The sequence below is a fragment of the Coregonus lavaretus genome, assembly GCF_964263955.1.
Source record: "Coregonus lavaretus genome assembly, chromosome: 4".
Lineage (NCBI taxonomy): Eukaryota > Metazoa > Chordata > Actinopteri > Salmoniformes > Salmonidae > Coregonus > Coregonus lavaretus.
The window spans coordinates 16,411,133-16,433,374 of NC_139991.1; the positions used below are offsets into that span (position 1 = coordinate 16,411,133).

The 22,242-nt window shown below is 42.1% G+C and overlaps 1 protein-coding gene across 1 annotated transcript in view; it reads right to left on the bottom strand.

Moving 5' to 3' along the window:
• Positions 1-22,242, bottom strand: part of LOC311127608 (neural-cadherin-like) — a gene marked incomplete at both ends in the record, with an annotated part of 196,071 nt that overhangs the window by 114,318 nt on the left and 59,511 nt on the right. Inside the window, 2 exons of the mRNA XM_084159431.1 lie at positions 2,605-2,830; positions 3,412-3,609. Coding sequence (XP_084015557.1) covers positions 2,605-2,830; positions 3,412-3,609 — 424 coding nt within the window. The remainder of the gene's footprint in view (positions 1-2,604; positions 2,831-3,411; positions 3,610-22,242) is intronic.

Sequence of the window (22,242 nt, forward strand, 5' to 3'; positions counted from 1 at the left end):
GTGTTACTGATGGTAGGCTTTGTTACTTTGGTCCCAGCTCTCTGCAGGTCATTCACTAGGTCCCCCTGTGTGGTTCTGGGATTTTTGCTCACCGTTCTTGTGATCATTTTGACCCCACGGGTGAGATCTTGCGTGGAGCCCCAGATCGAGGGAGATTATCAGTGGTCTTGTATGTCTTCCATTTCCTAATAATTGCTCCCACAGTTGATTTCTTCAAACCAAGCTGCTTACCTATTGCAGATTCAGTCTTCCCAGCCTGGTGCAGGTCTACAATTTTGTTTCTGGTGTCCTTTGACAGCTCTTTGGTCTTGGCCATAGTGGAGTTTGGAGTGTGACTGTATGAGGTTGTGGACAGGTGTCTTTTATACTGATAATAAGTTCAAACAGGTGCCATTAATACAGGTAACGAGTGGAGGACAGAGGAGCCTCTTAAAGAAGAAGTTACAGGTCTGTGAGAGCCAGAAATCCTGCTTGTTTGTAGGTGACCAAATACTTATTTTCCACCATAATTTGAAAATAAATTCATTAAAAATCCTACAATGTGATTTTCTGGATTTTTTTTCCTCAATTTGTCTGTCATAGTTGACGTGTACCTATGACGAAAATTACAGGCCTCTCTCATCTTTTTAAGTGGGAGAACTTGCACAATTGGTGTCTGACTAAATACTTTTTTCCCCCACTGTATATATATATATATAGAGAGAGAGCGAGTGTGTGTGTGTGTGTGTGTGTGTGTGTGTGTGACAAACATTTGTTGGTCGTATATTGAATAACTATGTATGCATGATTTATGTGAACTTATGGCTCAATGCATAATGTTTTATGTATGGAAATGTCTGAGTTTGTGTGTGTATGTGCACTGTTGAAGTATGATAATGTGTGCATATCATTGGCAATCGGTACTATGTTTATGTATTCAAATGATTTGTGAATACTAGTGAATTATTTTCGTGCCGACTTGTTTTTTAAAACTATGACCTTCATAACTTATTGTTTTACATTATGTATGTGTATGTGTATGTGTGCGACTGTCCGTGTTTGTGTGCATGTGTGCAATTGAAAAAAAATTGAGGACACATCTTTTTTGTTTTTTTTTCAGCTTTTCTGCTACATATACATACATTTTAGATATACATTTTACATACATGGTACTTTTATATACAGAAATCAAAATACATTACCAAACATAAACTCTTTAATCCCACCCCTCAGCCACTCTCAGCCCATCCCACCTATCACCCTCGTTTGGTTTCCATATATATATATTTTTTGTTGGTTTTTACCCCCTTTTTCGATCTTGTCTCATCGCTGCAACTCGCCAATGGGCTCGGGAGACAAAGGTCGAGTCATGCGTCCTCCGAAACCTGACCCGCCAAACCGCGCTTCCTAACACATGTCAGTTTAACCCGGAAGACAGCCGCACCAATGTGTCGGAGGAAACACTGTTCAACTGACGATCGAGGTCAGCCTGCAGGCGTCCGGCCCGCCACAAGGAGTCGCTAGAGCACAATGAGCCAAGTAAAGCCCCCCCGGTCAAACCCTCCCCTAACCCGGACGACGCTGGGCCAATTGTGCACCGCCCTATGGGACTCCCGATCATGGCCGGTTGTGATACAGCCCGGGAACGAACCCGTGTCTGTAATGACGCCTCTAGCACTGTGATGCAGTGCCTTAGACCGCTGACCCACTCGTGCCATATTTTTTCATTTGTGCTGTGATGTTTTACATAAAAGATTAAAACCTTTCCTACGAGTATAATTTGTTTATTTATTGACTGACTATGACTTTCCAAAACTTCCAACACCGCTATATGTAAGGTTAATTCTAAGTGAATGTTGTGATTTTTTAACCATTCCTGAACCTGTGCCAGAAACAAGCAACATAGGGGCAATTCCAGAATAAATTATCTAGTAATTCTGTCTCTTTGCAGCAAAATCTACAGAGCTGAGATTGTTGTATGCCCCATTTATATAGCATTCTGTTGGTGGCAAGAATATTGTATAATAATTTAAATTGAACTCGAAGTGTTGAATCAAGTGATGTTTTTTGTATCATGTGCCATGGAATTGGTACATCGAAAATATCTTCCTATTTATTTTGCAACCTGTATGGCGCAGCTGTGAACATTTTTGTCCTCAAATGAAACTGGCATATTTTTCTATTTATGCTAATTATTTTCAGGCAATTTGTATCTTTAATATATTGCAGACAAACAAGTTCCCTACTTTCTCCCTCTTGCACTTGCCTCCTCCATTTTTGTGGTAATGCTGCAATCAGTTTTTTTTAAATCCATAAATAATGTTTTTTTTTATTAATCAGTATATTTGAGTTTAACCATAATATTTGTTGTAATATTTGTTCTATGTGTGCAATTGTTTGTTTGGGTGTGTGTGTGTATGTGTGCCTATGTGTGTGTGTGTGTGTGTGTGTTTGTGTGTGCGTGCGTGAGAGTGCGTGTGCTTGCGTGCGTGTGTACATATGTGTGTGTTTGACTCTGTTCCATTCATTCCATTCCAGCCATTACAATGTGCCCGTCCTCATATAGCTCCTCTCAACAGCCTCCTCATAGGTGTATGTGTGTGTGAGTGTGTATGTGGTACTCACGGCTGTCCCTCTGGTGTGTTCTCAGGTAGTGAGATAGTGAAGGATGCGTTGGAGAACTGTGGTGCTCTGGCTCCTGCTATGACTGACACTACCACTGGGGGACTACGGCTACCCAGCCGGTCAGCAGCCACCACTGTCAACAGGTACTCTTTCTCCCTCTGAAGTGGCAGCCCTGTGGTCCGCACATGACCACTCTTCCTGTCCACCTCGAAACGCCCGTCACCACCTGCAGTTAGGAGACAACAGAGGAGTATATTTTCTAAATATATATTTTCGGACTAGCTAGAGGATGACAGAGCGAGGTTGTGTCAAATGGCAGTTAGCCAGATTTGAACCTATGCTTACATGTGCAGTTGGCTGCGGCGTTACCGTTAGACCGGCCAGGCCACGACAACTTTCTTTTCTGTCATTCATTCATGGAACAGAACGTCCGGTATGTTCCATATTAGAGGGATTTATTTATTTAAAAAGTCAAGGTGCTTTTACTGCATTTAATAAGGACAGCTGCGCAGCAATAATGAACCTTATAAAACACATTGAAAAGAAAGGATTCTAATATTAGAGTAATTGACGGACAGATTCACATGTGCAATCCCACCCACAGGCAATTTCATTCTACCGAACTTCCGCAATTGTACACAACATATGACATAAGATAAGACACATGTTTATCTTAATGAGATGACAGACTAGAAGTATAAAGGTATAAAAGCATTTATAAAACCGAATAAAACCATATAAAATCATGTTTTTTTCTCTGATGTACTCAATGAAATTGTACTCAATCCCTGGACAGGAAGCACCTACCATCAGACAGGAAGTACTCCACCTCCCCGTTGTTGCCTTCGTCTCCGTCCTGGGCGTGGAGCTTGTAGACCAGTGACCCGGCCAGGGCGTTGGGAGATACCACTGCCAGGTAGGGGGAGGGGACCATGGTCCATTCTGGAACATTGTCATTCACATCAGTCACCGTCAACTCCACCCGTACCAGGTACCAGTCTGGACCTGTAGAGGAATGGTAGAGATTGGTCCTTTGTAGCGCAGGTGGTAGAGCATGGCGCTTGCAATGTGAGTATAGTGGGTTCGATTCCTGGGACCACCCGTATGGAAAATGTATGCACGCATGACTGTAAGTCTAAAAAGGGATATATATTTTTTTTTATCCTACCGATCACACAGCACGTCTGACATAGTCTGAGCAATAATGAATAAAGAGAAGCAGAGTTGTCTTTAACTCAATATACATTTTACATTTACATTTTCGTCATTTAGCAGACACTCTTATCCAGAGCGACTTACAAATTGGTGCATTCACCTTATAGCCAGTGGGATAACCACTTTACAATATGTACTTACAGTGCCTTCCAAAAGTATTCATCCCCCTTGGTTGTTTTTCCTATTTTGTTGCATTACAACCTGTAATTTAAATAGATTTTTATTTGGATTTCATGTAATGGACATACACAAAATAGTCCAAATTGGTGATGTGAAATGAAAAAAATAACTTGTTTCAAAAAATTCAAAAAAATAAATAACAGAAAAGTGGTGCATGCATATGTATTCACCCCCTTTGCTATGAAGCCCCTAAATAAGATCTGGTGCAACGAATTACCTTTAGAAGTCACATAATTAGTTAAATAAAGTCCACCTGTGCAATCTAAGTGTCACATGATCTGTCACATGATCTCAGTATATATACACCTGTTCTGAAAGGCCCCAGAGTCTGCAACACCACTAAGCAAGGGGCACCACCAAGCAAGTGGCACCATGAAGACCAAGGAGCTCTCCAAACAGGTCAGGGACAAAGTTGTGGAGAAGTACAGATCAAGGTTGGGTTATAAAAAAATATCAGAAACTTTGAACATCCCACAGAGCACCATTAAATCCATTATTAAAAAATGGAAAGAATATGAGACCACAACAAACCTGCCAAGAGAGGGCTGCCCACCAAAACTAATGGACCAGACAAGGAGGGCATTAATCAGAGAGGCAACACAGAGACCAAAGATAACCCTGAAGGAGCTGCAAAGCTCCACAGCGGAGATTGGAGTATCTGTCCATAGGACCACTTTAAGCTGTTCACTCCACAGAGCTGGGCTTTAGGGAAGAGTGGCCAGAAAAAAGCCATTGCTTAAAGAAAAAAATAAGCAAACATGTTTGGTTTTCGCCAAAAGGCATGTGGGAGACTCCCCAAACATATGGAAGAAGGTACTCTGGTGAGATGAGACTAAAATTGAGCTTTTTGGCCATCAAGGAAAATGCTATGTCTGGCGCAAACCCAACACCTCTCATCACCCCAAGAACACCATCCCCACAGTGAAGCATGGTGGTGGCAGCATCATGCTGTGGGGATGTTTTTCATCAGCAGGGACTGGGAAACTGGTCAGAATTTAAGGGATGATGGATGGCGCTAAATACGGGGAAATTCTTGAGGGAAACCTGTTTCAGTCTTCCAGAGATTTGAGACTGGGACGGAGGTTCACCTTCCAGCAGGACAATGACCCTAAGCATACTGCTAAAGCAACACTTGAGTGGTTTAAGGGGAAACATTTCAATGTCTTGGAATGGCCTAGTCAAAGCCCAGACCTCAATCCAATTGAGAATCTGTGGTATGACTTAAAGATTGCTGTACAACAGCAGAACCCATCCAACTTGAAGGAGCTGGAGCAGTTTCGCCTTGAAGAATGGGCAAAAATCCCAGTGGCTAGATGTGCCAAGCTTATAGAGACATACCCCAAGGTGGCTCCACAATGTATTGACTTTGGGGGGTGAATAGTTATGCACACTAAAGTTTTCTGTTTTTTTGTCTTATTTCTTGTTTGTTTCACAAAAAAAACATATTTTACATCTTCAAAGTGGTAGGCATGTTGTGTAAATCAAATGATACAAAGTCCCCCAAAATCAATTTTAATTCCAGGTTGTAAGGCAACAAAATAGGAAAAATGCCAAGGGGGGTGAATACTTTCGCAAGCCCCTGTACAGTGAGGGAAAAAAGTATTTGATCCCTTGCTGATTTTATATGTTTGCCCACTGACAAAGAAATTATCAGTCTATAATTTTAATGGTAGGTTTATTTGAACAGTGAGAGACAGAATAACTACAAAAAAATCCAGAAAAACGCACGTCAAAAATGTTATAAATTGATTTGCATTTTAATGTGGGAAATAAGTATTTGACCCCCTCTCAATCAGAAAGATGTCTGGCTCCCATGTGTCTTTTATACAGGTAACGAGCTGATTAGGAGCACACTCTTAAAGGGAGTGCTCCTAATCTCAGCTTGTTACCTGTATAAAAGACACCTGTCCACAGAAGCAATCAATCATTATTTATAATCAATCAGGTTCCAAACTCTCCACCATGGCCAAGCCCAAAGAGCTCTCCAAGGATTTCAGGGACAAGATTGTAGACCTACACAAGGCTGGAATGGGCTACAAGACCATCGCCAAGCAGCTTGGTGAGAAGGTGACAACAGTTGGTGCGATTATTCGCAAATGGAAGAAACACAAAAGAACTGTCAATCTCCCTCGGCCTGGGGCTCCATGCAAGATCTCACCTCGTGGAGTTGCAATGATCATGAGAACGGTGAGGAATCAGCCCAGAACTACACGGGAGGATCTTGTCAATGATCTCAAGGCAGCTGGGACCATAGTCACCAAGAAAACAATTGGTAACACACTACGCCGTGAAGGACTGAAATCCTGCAGCGCCCGCAAGGTCCTCCTGCTCAAGAAAGCACATATACAGGGCCGTCTGAAGTTTGCCAATGAACATCTGAATGATTCAGAGGAGAACTGGGTGAAAGTGTTGTGGTCAGATGAGACCAAAATCGAGCTCTTTGGCATCAACTCAACTCGCCGTGTTTGGAGGAGGAGGAATGCTGCCTATGACCCCAAGAACCCCATCCCCACTGTCAAACATGGAGGTGGAAACATTATGCTTTGGGGACAGGACAACTTCACCGCATCAAAGGGACGATGGACAGGGCCATATACTGTCAAATCTTGGGTGAGAACCTCCTTCCCTCAGCCAGGGCATTGAACATGGGTCGTGGATGGGTTTTCCAGCATGACAATGACCCAAAACACACGGCCAAGTCAACAAAGGAGTGGCTCAAGAAGAAGCACATTAAGGTCCTGGAGTGGCCTAGCCAGTCTCCAGACCTTAATCACATAGAAAATCTGTGGAGGGAGCTGAAGGTTCGAGTTGCCAAACGTCAGCCTCGAAACCTTTATGACTTGGAGAAGATCTGCAAAGAGGAGTGGAACAAAATCCCTCCTGAGATGTGTGCAAACCTGGTGACCAACTACAAGAAACATCTAACCTCTGTGATTGCCAACAAGGGTTTTGCCACCAAGTACTAAGTAATGTTTTGCAGAGGGGTCAAATACTTTTTTTCCCTCATTAAAATGCAAATAAATTTATAACATTTTTGACATGCATTTTTCTGGATTTTTTTGTTGTTATTCTGTCTCTCACTGTTCAAATAAACCTACCATTAAAATTATAGACTGATCATGTCTTTGTCAGTGGGCAAACGTACAAAATCAGCAGGGGATCAAATACTTTTTTCCCTCACTGTATATACCTCGTTTTTGTGAAAATTGCTCAAGCTGGGAATGGGAATCAATGATGGACAGAAATATTCAAACCTTGTCTCTGTATTTCAAACAGATTTAAGTCAGGATGGAGACTGAACTACTCAGGAACACTCAACACCTCTTTAGTCATTCTGGTGTGTCTTTGGCATTAAAATGTGTGTAATTGTCCCGCTGTAAAATAAAAGTATCCAAGGGTTAGGTTTTCAGACGTCTAAGACAGGTTTTCCTCTAACTTTTTACCTGTGCTTTGCTACTTTCATTTTTCTTTTGATCCTAAAAAACTCCCCAGTCTCTGCCGATGACAAGCATACCCATAACATAATGCTGCCACAACAATCCTTGAAAACACAATAATCCTTGAAAATACAGAGGATCAACAACATTGCATTCACTCCACATTACTGGCCTGTATAAAAAAGTGAAAAGATGGAAGCAAATTCAAATAATCCACTCCAAATCATATAAACTGTATTCAAATAATCCACTCCAAATCATCCATTCTGTTTGCAACATGGCCGTTAAAGGAACATTCTAATTCATATTAATCTCCAGCACCACCCCAAAATCAACATTCAGTATGTGACAATGGTGTGTTTCTATGTTTTGTAGTAAAAAATATAGAGGAAGATAATAACGTCATCCTGTTTCTTTAAACCAATTATGAGTAGGCATTGCTCATAATTGGTTGATGATGTCATTGGAAACACTTTATCTTCCTCTATATTTTTTACTTCAAAACATAGAAACGTGCCATTTTCATACATGTTGATGTTGGGGTGATGCTGGAGATGATACATATGAAGTTGATAAAAAAAAAAAACTGCAAGACAACATGACAAAGATATTAACTTTTTGGCCCAAATGAAAAACGACAGATTTGGTGAACCCTCTGTATTGTCAAGTATTATGGTGACAGCATCATGTTATCGGTATGCTTGTCACCTGCAGGGACTAGGGAGCTTGTCAGGATCGAAATACATATGAAAGGAGCAATGCCCAGGTAAAAAGTTAGACGAAAACCCGCCTCAGTCTTCTGAAAACTAAACCCTGGGATAGAGTTTATATTTTTCAGCGGGACAATTAGACACATTTTAATGCCTGAGTAGTCCAGTCTCAGTCATTACTTAAATTTGCTTGAAAATCAGAGACAAGGTTTTTGACAAAAACGATGGATATACAGTACCAGTCAAAAGTTTGGACGCATCTACTCATTCAAGGGTTTTTCTTTATTTTTACTATTTTTTACATTGTAGAATAATAGTGAAGACATCAAAACTATGAAATAGCACACATGGAATTATTGTGATGGATTGGGATGAGTCGGACGGCAGAGTGAAGGAAAAGCAGCCAACAAGTGCTCAGCATATGTGGGAACTCTTTCAAGACTGTTGGAAAAGCATTCCAGGTGAAGCTGGTTGAGAGAATGCCAAGTGTGCAAAGCTGTCTTCAAGGCAAAGGGTGGCTACTTTGAAGAATCTCAAATATAAAATATATTTTGATTTGTTTAACACTTTTTTGGTTACTACATGATTCAATGTGTGTTATTTCATAGTTGTGATGTCTTCACTATTATTCTGCAATGTAGAAAATAGTCCAAAAAAAACCTTGAAAACCCTAGAAAAACCCTTGAATGAGTAGGTGCGTCCAAACATTTGACTGGTACTGTATGTTGTGCAAAGTGTTGTGCAAAGTTGGTAAAATTACATTAAATCTGAGGTGTGAAGACATACGCAATCAACACATCTTCATGATTTATTTATTTTATTAAATAGGATTTTTTTCAATAACGTTCTTTCACTTTGACAGTGTGGAGTACGTTGTGTAGATCTGTTGGTAAAAAAATCTAATTAAATCACTTTTTGGCTTTAATTATTTTAAGACAGCAAAATGTGAAGGCTGTGCAAGGGGTGTGTACTGTAGACTTTACTAGGCACTGCATTTATTGCTGTATGTTATTATTATAGAGATTAAGTAACACATTCACAGAGTCCTAACCCAGAGCCTTACTCCTAACCAGAGGGTAATCTGAGTATTCATTGAAAGAAAATACAATGAGGTTTGAGAGATGTTCTATTTTCAGAAACAGAATAACCAAACAATACTTGACAGTATCATAGCACTATCATAACAGGCTATGAGGTCCATGAACCAATCACTAAGCTCTGAAAGCCATTAGGCTACATGACAATACAATCATCGGCCATTAGTCCAATTTCACATAAAGCCATGCTAAAGGATGTTAATGTGTTGTAATACCCAAAACTGCACTTGTCACATTTAGATGGTACAACGCTTTAGAGCGTTTCAGTCACAATTAGCAAATTATGTGTTGAGTGTTTTTCCTAAATGGATTAACAGAAAACAGTAATCACAATTGAAATCACACACACGCTTGCACGCACGCACGTACGCACACACATACACACATGCATACTGCCCTATCCCATCTGGACAAGAGGAATACCTATGTAAGAATGCTGTTCATTGACTATAGCTCAGCATTCAACACAATAGTACCCTCCAAGCTAATCATTAATCTCGGGGCCCTGGGACTGAACCCCGCCCTGTCCAACTGGGTCCTGGACTTCCTGACGGGCCACCCCCAGGTGGTAAAGATAGGAAACAACACCTCCACTTCGCTGATCCTCAACACAGGGGCCCCACAAGGGTGCATTCTCAGCCCCTTCCTGTACTCCCTGTTCACCCATGACTGCGTGGCCACGTACACCTCCAACTCAATCATCTAGTTTGCAGACGACACAACAATAGTAGGCCTGATTACCAACAATGACGAGACAGCCTACATGGAGGAGGTGAGGGCCCTGGGAGTGTGGTGCCAGGAAAATAACCTCTCACTCAATGTCAACAAAACAAAGGAGCTGATCGTGAACTTCAGGAAACAGCAGAGGGAGCACGCCCCTATCCACATCAACGGGACCGCAGTGGAGAAGGTGGAAAGCTTCAAGTTCCTCAGCGTATATATCACTGATGATCTGAAATGGTCCAACCACACCTCAGGAGGCTGAACAAATTTGGCTTGGCACCTAAAACCCTCACAAACTTTTACAGATGCACAATTGAGAGCATCCTGTCGGGCTGTATCAACGCCTGGTACGGCAACTGCACCAACCGCAACCGCAGGGCTCTCCAGATGTTGGTGCGGTCTGCCCAATGCATTACCGGGGGCAAACTACCTGCCCTCCAGGACACCTACAGCACCCGATGTCACAGGAAGGCCAAAAATATCAAAAAGGACAACAACCACCCGAGCCCCTACCTGTTCACCCCGCTATCATCCAGAAGGCGAGGTCAGTACATGTGCATCAAAGCTGGGACCGAGAGACTGAAAAAAAGCTTCAATCTCAAGGCAATCAGACTGTTAAATAGCCATCACTAGGCGGCTTCCACCCGTTTATGTAACCCTGCGCCTTAGAGGCTGCTGCCCTACATACATAGACTTGAAATCACTGGCCATTTTAATAATGGAACACTAGTCACTTTAATAATGTTTACATATTTTTGCTTTACTCATCTCATATGTACATACTGTATTCTATTCTATTCTACTGTATTTTAGTCTATGCCACTCATTGCTCGTCCTAATATTTATATATTTCTTAATTCCATTATTTTACTTTTAGATTTGTTTTGTATTGTGTGTATTGTTGTGAATTGTTAGATATTACTGCACTGTTGGAGCTAGAAACACAAGCATTTCGCTACACCCGCAATAATATCTGCTAAACATGTGTACGTGACCAATACAATTTGATTTGATTTGATACACACACACACAAGACCAAACACACACACACACACAAACACACACACAGAAAGATGCACCATGTAGAGGCTCTTTCAGTTTCATAACACTTGCAGATGGGACACTGCAGGGATGTTTTCACAAACAGCCACATTATAACAGATCATGCCTCTCTTATTATGTCCCTCTTCCAATCTTAAATTCACTTTATCCATCTCTCCCCTGTTCCATGTACCCAATGATTCTCAATGATGCTCTCTCTCTCTCTCTCTCTCTCTTTTCTCTCTGGCTCTCTCTTTCTCTCCAGCTCTCTCTCTCCTTCCCTCCTGCAGCTGTCAGGTAGAGGAAAGCAGGTGTTCTGTCAGGGGCTATGAAAGGGCCAATCACCAGGGGAATCAAAGAGCCCAAGACGCTGTCATTCTGGTTCCCTCTCTGACAGCCTGCCAGCTCTTTATACCAGTCAAAGAGAGACGGGGGGAATCAGAGGGAGAGAAACAGGGTGAATGGGAGAAGATGAAAAAAGAAACAGAACATCATGAGAGAGAAACAGAGGGAAAGAGGAAGAGAGAGAGAGACAGAGATCGAGAGAGATTGACAAGCGAAACATGGACAAGTGCAAGAGAGAGAGAGAATGTATGATACATTGTCACCTAAGTGATCCTAAAACTCACAATAGCCAACTAGGATAACGCAGCAAGGACGGTTATGCCTCACAACCGTCAATTACAATCAACCGTGTTCTGTCTGCAAAAGGAAAATAGCAGTACTCTAGTCTGAGATAAACACATTTCTTCTTAGATTATCTCTCATCTGATTATGTGTCTGTCTGGGAAACAAGACAGAGACAGTTGCTAACCACCAGGCACCACATGCCTGTGATGTGCCCAGTGATGCCCACTCATAAAGGCAGACACCAGAACACCTGCTTGCCCAGGACAATCCAATATAATTGGTAACCAACCACCTGCTACCAAATGGTGCCTAGGGGCACTTGTTGTCATGTATCGCAAAATGACAACAAGCAATTTATTAATAGGTTATTATCATGTTATTACTATTGGGAAATACCAGGTACCAGGTTATACTAATGGAAAGGAAAATAATGTTGAACCAAATGATCAGATCCCTTTGGAAAATAAATTGTAAAAATCTAATGACAGCGAAATACGTGGCAGCATGACTTAAGACACATTGAGTACACTGCACTCACACAGCTTCAATTCTATACCTGCAACTGTTCTCTAGTTAAATAAAAGCAAAATATGGATTCAATAACGCCACCCGAACACCATTTTCATTGTTGTCGCCACTGTTTTTTTATTAACTTATTATAGATTTGAAAATTGTTTTTCAGATAATTGAAAATGTTAAAGCAGCAATACAGAAAAAGAATGTGGCAACAGAGCAATTTAGACAGAGGGAGGGGGGTAGAGGAAGATTGAGAAGGGGAGGGAATAATACAGAGGGAGCGGGGTAGAGGAAGATTGAGAAGGGGAGGGAATAATACAGAGGGGGGAGCAAGGGAGCAATTTAGAACACGGGAGAAAAAGTCATACGAAAAATAAGCACGGAGCAGCAGAGCAGGATTAAGACAAAACCCACAGCCTAAGAAATGTCCCTGAGGTTGTTATGGAAACAGCCAAATAACAAAAAACTGGCAGCAATTGCATAAATCAATGGAATTAAAGGGACAGAGACAGAAGGAAAGAAAAATATAACCACATCTATAAAATAAAGATAGAGGGGAATACATTTTCAGAAATCGCACATAATGATCCTGCTGCACTCGAGTGTCTGTGGTTCATTGAGAGTTTCTAATGGTTGCTCTCTGCTGCTATAACATATCCAGAATTAATTGGCAAAAAGACAAGAGGGGAAAAGGGATCATATGAAAAGCAGATCAGAGAGAAAGCATTACCCATATAATAAATCAGGAGGCTAATGGCCAACTTCCAATATGTCCATCCAGAGACACTCCCAAACACTAATAATTATCATTACAATAGATGAGATATCCTAACGAGGAAATACTGGTACATGTCGACTGTTTGTCTTCATTCATTGTAAAGCTGTCCACTATGAAACATTATAATTTAATGATGGTTCAAAAAAGGAAAACAATATGAATATGGTTAGGGCTACAGCAGTGAATCTATCTACTAGCAAAATTGATTAATGAACTCAAAATGATGTAGGTGCTACTTACATTCAAACATAAGAACAACTTAAAACAGACACTGACACTGAGAATGCAGTTCCTCAGCAAGCCTAGCATGACTGGAGTCTAGCCTGAGAGAAAAAACAACAACAACAGCAACAACAAAATCAAAGACAGCCTGATGTAGTTAATAGTGAGCTCAGTGACCTAATACACTGGCTGACCTGGGATCAGAAGAGAGATGAACACACGTGACAGGTGAAGAGTCTCCTTCCATTAATTGGCTTATGTGGACAGACTCCAGGGGCTGTGCTGTGAATCACGCATGAGATCCGAGCCAAATGTATGGACTCTCAGGAAGTGCAAACGCCAAACTTTTGACAGGGCCACGAATCGACAGGGCCACACTTTTAACTGGTTCTGAATAAATTACTGCACACTCTCCGCTTGTCACCTAGCTCTTTCTACCCCTCTTCCGGACGTTGTTAGCGAGGGTGCTTAGCGTGACCCCAATCAGCACCTGGCTCCCTCTATCCTCTCTTCCCTGCTTACTGCTGACAGAGGTAACACAGGCACAATTACTGTCTCTACCAGTCTAGGAAGAAGGGGGCTTTCTCATTCTCTCTACTTCCAGCAATGCACGCTAACTACAGGAGTCCCTGTTCTCCCGGGAACACAGTTCTATCACTTTACAGCACAGCAGATGGAGAGAGAGAGGCAGAGGGAGTGAAATAGTGTGTATGTGTGTGAGTGAGAGAGAGAGAGAGAGAGAGAGAGAGAGAGAGAGAGAGAGAGAGAGAGAGAGAGAGAGAGAGAGAGAGAGAGAGAGAGAGAGAGAGAGAGAGAGAGAGAGAAAGAGAGAGAGAGAGGTATTCCAATACCAATACATAGGTATTCCTCTGGACAAGAGGAGTACCTATGTAAGAATGCTGTTCATTGACTACAGCTCAGCCTTCACCATAGCACCCTCCAAGCTCATCATTAAGCTTGGGGCCCTGGGTCTGAACCCCGCCCTGTGCAACTGGGTCCTGGACTTCCTGACAGGCCGCCCCCAGGTGGTGAAGGTAGGCAACAACACCTCCACTATGTTGATCCTCAACACAGGGGCCCCACAAGGTTGCTTGCTCAGCCCCCTCCTGTACTCAATGTTCACCCATGACTGCGTGGACAATAGTAGGCCTGATTACCAACAACGACTAGACAGCCTACATGGAGGAGGTGAGGGCCCTGGCGGAGTGGTGGTAGGAAAATAACCTCTCCCTCAACATCAACAAAACGAAGGAGCTGATCGTGGACTTCAGGAGACAGCAGAGAGAGCACGCCCCCATCCACATTGACGAGGCCGCAGTGGAGAAGGTGAAAAGCTTTAAGTTCATCAGCGTACACATCACTGACAATCTGAAATTGGCCACCCACACAGACAGTGTGGTGAAGAAGGCGCAACAGCGCCTCTTTAACCTCAGGAGGCTGAAGAAATTTGGCTCACCAGGTGGTGCGGTCTGCTCAACGCATCACCGGGGGTACACTGCCTGCCCTCCAGGACATCTACAACACCCGGTGTCACAGGAAGGCCAAGAAGATCATCAAGGACCTCAGTCACCCGAGCCACGGCCTGTTCACCCCGCTATCATCCAGAAGGCGAGGTCAGTACAGGTGCATCAAAGCTGGGACCGAGAGACTGAAAAAAAGCTTCTATCTCAAGGCCGTCAGACTGTTAAATAGTCACCACTAGCCGGCCTCCACCCAGTACCCTGCCCTGAACTTATTCACTGTCACTAGCCGGCTACCACCCTGTTACTCAACCCTGCACCGTAGAGGCTGCTGCCCTACGTACATAGACATGGAACACTAGTCCTTTAATAATGGAACACTGGTCACTTTAATAATGTTTACATACTGTTTTACCCATTTCATATGTATATACTGTATTCTAGTCAAGTCTATGCTATTCAACTGTTGCTGTACATATACAATTCTATCCTACGTATTCTTCAGATATACTACATACTCTACATGACCAAAAGTATGTGGACACCTGCTCGTCAAACATCTCATTCCAAAATCATGGGTATTAATATGGAGTTGGTCCACCCTTTGCTGCTATAACAGCCTCCACTCTTCTGGGAAGGCTTTCCACTAGATGTTGGAACATAGTTGCGGGGACTTGCTTCCATTCAGCCACAAGAGCATTAGTTTGGTCGGGCACTGATGTTGGGCGATTAGGCCTGGCTCGCAGTGGTGTTCCAATTCATCCCAAAGGTGCTTGATCTGGTTGAAGTCAGGGCTCTGTGCAGGCCAGTCAAGTTCTTCCACACCGATCTCGACAAACCATTTCTGTATTGACCTTGCTTTGTGCATGGGGGCATTGTCATGCTGAAACAGGAAAGGACCTTCCCAAAACTGTTGCCACAAAGTTGGAAGCGCAGAATCATCTAGAATGTCATTGTATGCTGTATCGTTAAGATTTCCCTTCATTGGAACAAAGGGGCCTAGCCCAAACCATGAAAAACAGCCCCAGACTACTATTCCTCCTCCACCAAACTTTACAGTTGGCACTATACATTCGGACAGGTAGCGCCAAACCAAGATTCATCTTTCGGACTGCCAGTTGGTGAAGAGTGATTCATCATTCCAGAGAATGCGTTTCTACTGCTCCAGAATCCAATGTCGGCGAGCTTTACACCACTCAAGCCAACGCTTGGCATTGCGCATCATGATCTTAGGCTTGTGTGAGGCTGCTCGGCCATGGAAACCCATTTCATGAAGCTCCCAATGAACAGTTATTGTGCTGACGTTGCTTCCAGAGGCAGTTTGGAACTCGGTAGTGAGTGTTGCAACGATTTTTACATGCTACGCGCTTCAGCACTAGGCGGTCCCGTTCTGTGAGCTTCTTTGGCCTACCACTTCGGGGCTGAGCCGTTGTTGCTCCTAGATGTTTCCACTTCACAATAACAGCACTTACAGTTGACCGGGGCAGCTATAGCTGGGCAGAAATTTGATGAACTGACTTGTTGGAAAGGTGGCATCCTATGACAGTGCCACGTTGGAAGTCACTTCAGTACGGGCCATTCTACTGTCAATATTGGTCTATGGAGATTGCATGGCTGTGTGCTCGATTTTATACACCTGTCAGCAACGGGTGTGGCTGAAATAGCCGAATACACTAATTTGAAGGGGTGTCCACATACTTTTGTATATATACTACATATATATATACATATGTACAGTGCCTTCGGAAAGTATTCAGACCCCTTGACTTTATCCACATTTTGTTATGTTACAGCCTTATTCTCAAATTGATTAAATAAACAAAATTATTCAGCAATCTACACACAATACCCCATAATGACGAAGCGAAAACTAGTTTTTAGAAATTTTTCCAAATGTATTACAAATAAAAAAGTGAAATATCACATTTCCATAAGTATTCAGACCCTTTACTCAGTACTTTGTTGAAGCACCTTTGGCAGCAATTACAGCATCGAGTCTTCTTGGGTATGACGCTACAAGCTTGGCTCACCTGTATTTGGGGAGTATCTCCCATTCTTCTCTGCTGATCCTCTCAAGCTCTGTCAAGTTGGATGGGGAGCGTTGCTGCACAGCTATTTTTAGGTCTCTCCAGAGATGTTTGATCGGGTTCAGGTCCGGGCTCTGGATGGGCCACTCAAGGACATTCAGAGACATGTCCCGAAGCCACTCCTGCATTGTCTTGGCTGTGTGCTTAGGGTCGTTATCCTGTTGGTGAACCGTCACCCCAGTCTGAGGTCCTGAGCGCTCTGAAGCAGGTTTTCATCAAGGACCTCTCTGTACTTTGCTCTGTTCATCTTTCCCTCAATCCTAACTAGTCTTCCAGTCCCTGCCGCTGAAAAACATCACCACCATGCTTCACCCTAGGGATGGTGCCAGGTTTCCTCCATACGTGACGCTTGGCATTCAGGCCAAAGAGTTCAATCTTGGTTTCATCAGACCAGAGAATCTTGTTTCTCATGGTCTGAGAGTCCTTTAGGTGCCTTTTGGCAAACTCCAAGCGGGCTGTCATATGCCTTTAACTGAGGAGAGGCTTCCGTCTGGCCACTCTACCATAAAGGCTTGATTGGTGGAGTGCTGCAGAGATGGTTGTCCTTCTGGAAGGTTCTCTCATCGCCACAGAGGAACTCTAGAGCTCTGTCAGAGTCACCATCGGGTTCTTTTTCACCTCCCTGACCAAGGCCTTTCTCCCCCGATTGCTCAGTTTGGCAAGGCGGCCAGCTCTACAAAGAGTCTTGGTGGTTCCAAACTTATTCCATTGAAGAATGATGGAGGCCACTGTGTTCTTGGGGACCTTCAATGCTGCAGACATTTTTTGGTACCCTTCCCCAGATCTGTGCCTCGATACAACCTCATGGCTTGGTTTTTGCTCTGACATGCACTGTCAACTCAACTGTGGGACCTTATATAGACAGGTGTGTGCCTTTCCAAATCATGACCAATCAATTGATTTTACCACAGGTGGACTCCAATCAAGTTGTAGAAACATCTCAAGGATGATCAATGGAAAGAAGATGCACCTGAGCTCAATTTCGAGTCTCATAGCACAGGGTCTGAATACTTATGTAAATAAGATATTTCTGTTTTTATATTTTATACATTTGCAAAAAATTTAAAAAAAAACTGTTTTCGCTTTGTCATTATGGGGTATTGTGTGCAGATTGCTGAGGATTTGTATTTATTTAATCCATTTTAGAATAAGGCTTTAACGTAACAAAATGTAGAAAAAGTCAAGGGGTCTGAATACTTTCCGAAGGCACTGCTTGTCCTAATATTTCTATATTTCTTAATTCCATTATTTTACTTTTATATTCGTGTGTATTCATGTGTATTGTTAGATATTACTGTACTGTTGGAGCTAGGAACACAAGCATTTATCTACACCCACAAAAACATCTGCTAAATATGTGTATGTGACCAATACAATTTGATTTTGATTTGATTTGAGGGAGAGGAAGTGAGACAGAGACAGAGAAAGACGGAGAACTAGAAGAAGCTTTGGCTAATTAAATATTCTCTCATATTACAAGGGGCTATTTGGCCCTCTCCGGAAATTGTGACTTTCATAATCTTATTAAAGAGGAATGTACTGACTTTTTCACATTTCACATAAAAATACCAATTAAGAAAAGGAAAAAGGTCTTACACAAATTGTAAACGATACAAATGGGTAGGCCATAATTAGTTATTTTTTTCCTCAACAGCTTTTCATAATTGAAAATACTGACACTACCAAGAACACACTTCAACACACACACATTACGCACAGCTAGTTCTTCAATTGCAAAATTCTATTTATATTTCCCCAGCCTAAGGGGGAATAATGTCAATAATAGAGGGGGACATTGAGTTTTTCTGGGGGTCTCACACTGTCTAGTAACAATGGCAAGGTCAGGCACAGCAGGACACTGTGTGCATACAGAAAACGTTCTACACTTACGGAGACAAGGAATATTATATAACACAGTACCAGGTGAATATATATACCCTCAGCATGGCCACTCATGTGCCACTCATGTTTCACTGTGTACTCTTGTTGATTGACATTGAGGAGGATTTCCTCATTAAGAGACTTAACATGTCTAAGGTTTCTCCATTCTCACCCTGCGTGCTGTGTCATCTCACCCTGGGCTGGTCTGGGCATGGGCAGCAATCTGAGTCATACTCTCACTTCACTTGACTTAATATAATACTTCTTCACTGTTAGATTGAACCACCCGGCTGCCAGTTCCTTAAAGGGATATATGCACAACTTAATAAATATTAGCGAAGCAGACTGTGAAAACAGTTATGAGTTAAAACCAATTGAAGGCATTCAGTGCATTTGAGAGGGTAGTCATTTAAACGCTAAACATTTTTACACTAAATACATTTGAGTGGCTTTCATTTGAGTCAAACGGTATTTAGCGTGTGAGCAGTCTGGAAGAGTAAATCAGGTGTTATCCTGTTATACTATTAAGATGTGCTGGGGTTCAACCAGGGTTTAAGACCTCTGATTAAAATCTTAGGATGTTTGTCTCTGCTGCTGCTGCCCTGTCAGACCCAAAGCATCTCCTCTTATTTCATCCATTTCACGTTACATAGTCTACAGGGCCTACCATCACAACAACTGTGTTGTTTAGACTAGGGCCGGAAAAGCCCAATCATGCCATACAGCTTTTGGCTGGGAAAACATGGTCAATTGAAAAATATTTTATTTCAGCCTTACATCAATGGCCTCTGCTCTTGGCTCTGTGCACCAGCCTCATGCTAGCCTTTGTAGTGAGTCTAAGCACACAAGCTATAAAGACAAAGGCCTTGTGAAGGAGCAGTGGATGGATGGGAAGATCAGTGGAGGATTGTGAAATTAATTCCCTGGACTAATGAAAGAATAACCACAAGCTTTGAAAGAACGGCAGCAGTCTCTCCAGCATTCCTTTCCATCTATCCCTCTTCTCAAAATGTATTTTGAAACATGTCCCATACTGCTTTAGGTTTTTTCCCCAGTACAATCTCTCAAAAAATTAAAATAAAAACAAAGGAATATGGATGATGTTATTTTTGTTCTCTCTCTCTCTCTGCTTCTCCTGCCAAACGATCGCTGTAATTAGAGAAAATACAAGTGAATTGCTTAATCTCTCATCTCCTCTAGTATTCAGATAGAAATGAGTGGTGAGGGTTGGAAGGCTTCAAGTAATGAGGAATGAAACCATCATGTATCACAACCCAGTTCACCACGGCAACATCTACGTTTTCCTTTATAAAAATGCATATTCTAGACAGAAAGCTGGAGGTAGGCTTATCCTTGTGTCAGTATGTGTGTGTGTGTGTTGGTTCTTCTATCCTTGTGGGAACCTAAAATACCCAAAAGTCCCCACAAGGATAGTAAAACAAATACAATTCTCCCTCCTGGGGACATTTCCCATGTCCCCGTGAAGACAAAGACTATTTTAAGCATAGGGGTTAGGTTTAGGGTTAGGGTTACAATTAGTGTTAGGGTTAGAATTAGGGTTAGGGTAAGGGGTTAGTGGTTAGGTTTAGGGTTAGGGTTACCGGTTAAGGTTAGGGTTAGGTTAAGGTTAAGGTTAAGGTTAGGGTTATGGTAAGGGTTAGGGTTACGGGTTAGGGAAAATAGGATTTAAGTCCTCACGGGGATAGAAGAACTTGCGTGTGTATGCGTTTGTGCGTGTGTGAGCAAGCAAGAGACAGTAAGAGAGATTGAGAAAGAAAGTGAGAGTGAGAGTGTGATTTTGTGTGTCGTTCAGTGGTGTAAAGCACTTAAGTAAATAAATATACTTGAAAGTACTACTTAAGTAGATTTTTTGGGTATCTGTACTTTACTATTCATATTTTTTGACAACGTTTACCTTTAATCCACTACATCCCTAAAGAAAATAATGTACTTTTTACTCCATACATTTTTCCTGACACCCAAAAGTACTCATTACATTTTGAATGCTCAGCAGGACAGGAAAATGGTTCAATTCACGCACTTATCAAGAGAACATCCCTGGTCATCCCTACTGCCTCTGATCTGGTGGATTCATTAAAAAACAAATGCTTTGTTTGTAAATTATGTCTGAGTGTTGGAGCCCCTGGCTATCTGTAAAACAAAAAAAAAATAGTGCAGTCTGGTTTGCTTAATATAAGGAATTTTAAATGATTTATACTTTTACTTTGACTTCTGATACTTAAGTATATTTTAGCAATTACATTTACTTTTGATACTTAAGTATATTTAATAATTGAACCCAGGTGTTTCTGCTGCCGTTTCGTATAAAATAAGCAACAGTTTTGTCAGGCAACTTTGTCAGCTTTGTCAGGCTAAATGATGTGTGTCTGCTGTACATATCCATTCTCTCCCCCCAGCCAGACTAAAGTGTGTGTTCTCTGAGTTTAAAGCACGCTTCAGAAACCCTGTTTTACCATGGAAGGGTGCCGTACGTTTGTGTTCAGCAACAAGAGAAGGGGGAAACAGACCCTATGGCCCGGGGTAGAGAGAGAGAGCCCCATCCATCCATCTGGGAAAGGGGGGAATCCGTAGAGAGGAGCCCAGGGTTTACACGTGAAATCTGGGGCACGCGTGTCTCACCCTGTCCCTCCGTCCATGGCTCTTTAAATTAAAGACACTTTCCCCTCATGGTAATCCCAATCCTGTCCGCTCCACTTGGGATTGCGCATATGCAGATTTAGTCCTGATTTAGCCCTGTGTCCCGGCCGGACACTTACAGTCACAGCTTCTCTATCCCGCTCTAGATCAGGGTCTGGAAATCAGACCCTTAATTATTCAGCCTCATGACGAGCAAATCACACAGATCTAGGCAGATCACCAATCTAAATCCGTTTGTGTGCTTTATAAACAGATATGGTGTCTTGCTAAACATAGCACATCCCTGGAATTATCTTGAATATGTTGAATATGCCTACTTTTAAATTAAGGCTCTGAGGTTGGATGTGGGTGGCGCACACAAAAACACAATTAATTAGTTTGCACAATGAGTTAAAGTAGATGTATTACCTTACAAATAATTGTTCTAACTGGGCGATTCCATGCCAGTGTAGCCCAAATACATTTTTAGTATCTCAGATTGTTCTGGCAATTCTCACATAGTAACTTCATTGGAAGGAAGGATGTTTGGCATGCTTTTCACATTTGTAGCACAAAATGTATCTTTTCAATCATGTTGAAAGTGGCTATTTCAGGCCTTTTTAGAACTAACATGCCTCCTGTAAGACACTATGATCCGTGAACCGTACATGATACAGACAACATCTTGGTGCCATTATACTCCTTATAGTGTTCTCTCAAATATGGAGTATGCCTAGATTTGGCGAAAAAAAAAGCACTTTAATTTATTCAACATTATAAATATTAATATGAATGTCTCAAAAGTACCCTTTTTTGATTTTGCTTATTTTTAGACATATTGTTTGTAACAATATACTCTTCAAACACGTCAAATTTCCAGAGTGGGCTTTCTGGTGCTTTTAATGATATGACCCATTTTATACATAGACATTAACATTATCGGTCATTAACCAATCACAGCCCTCCTTTAGGGTTGCATATTCAGCAAATCAACAGCAGAGGGAGTTCCCTTCAAATCTATTTT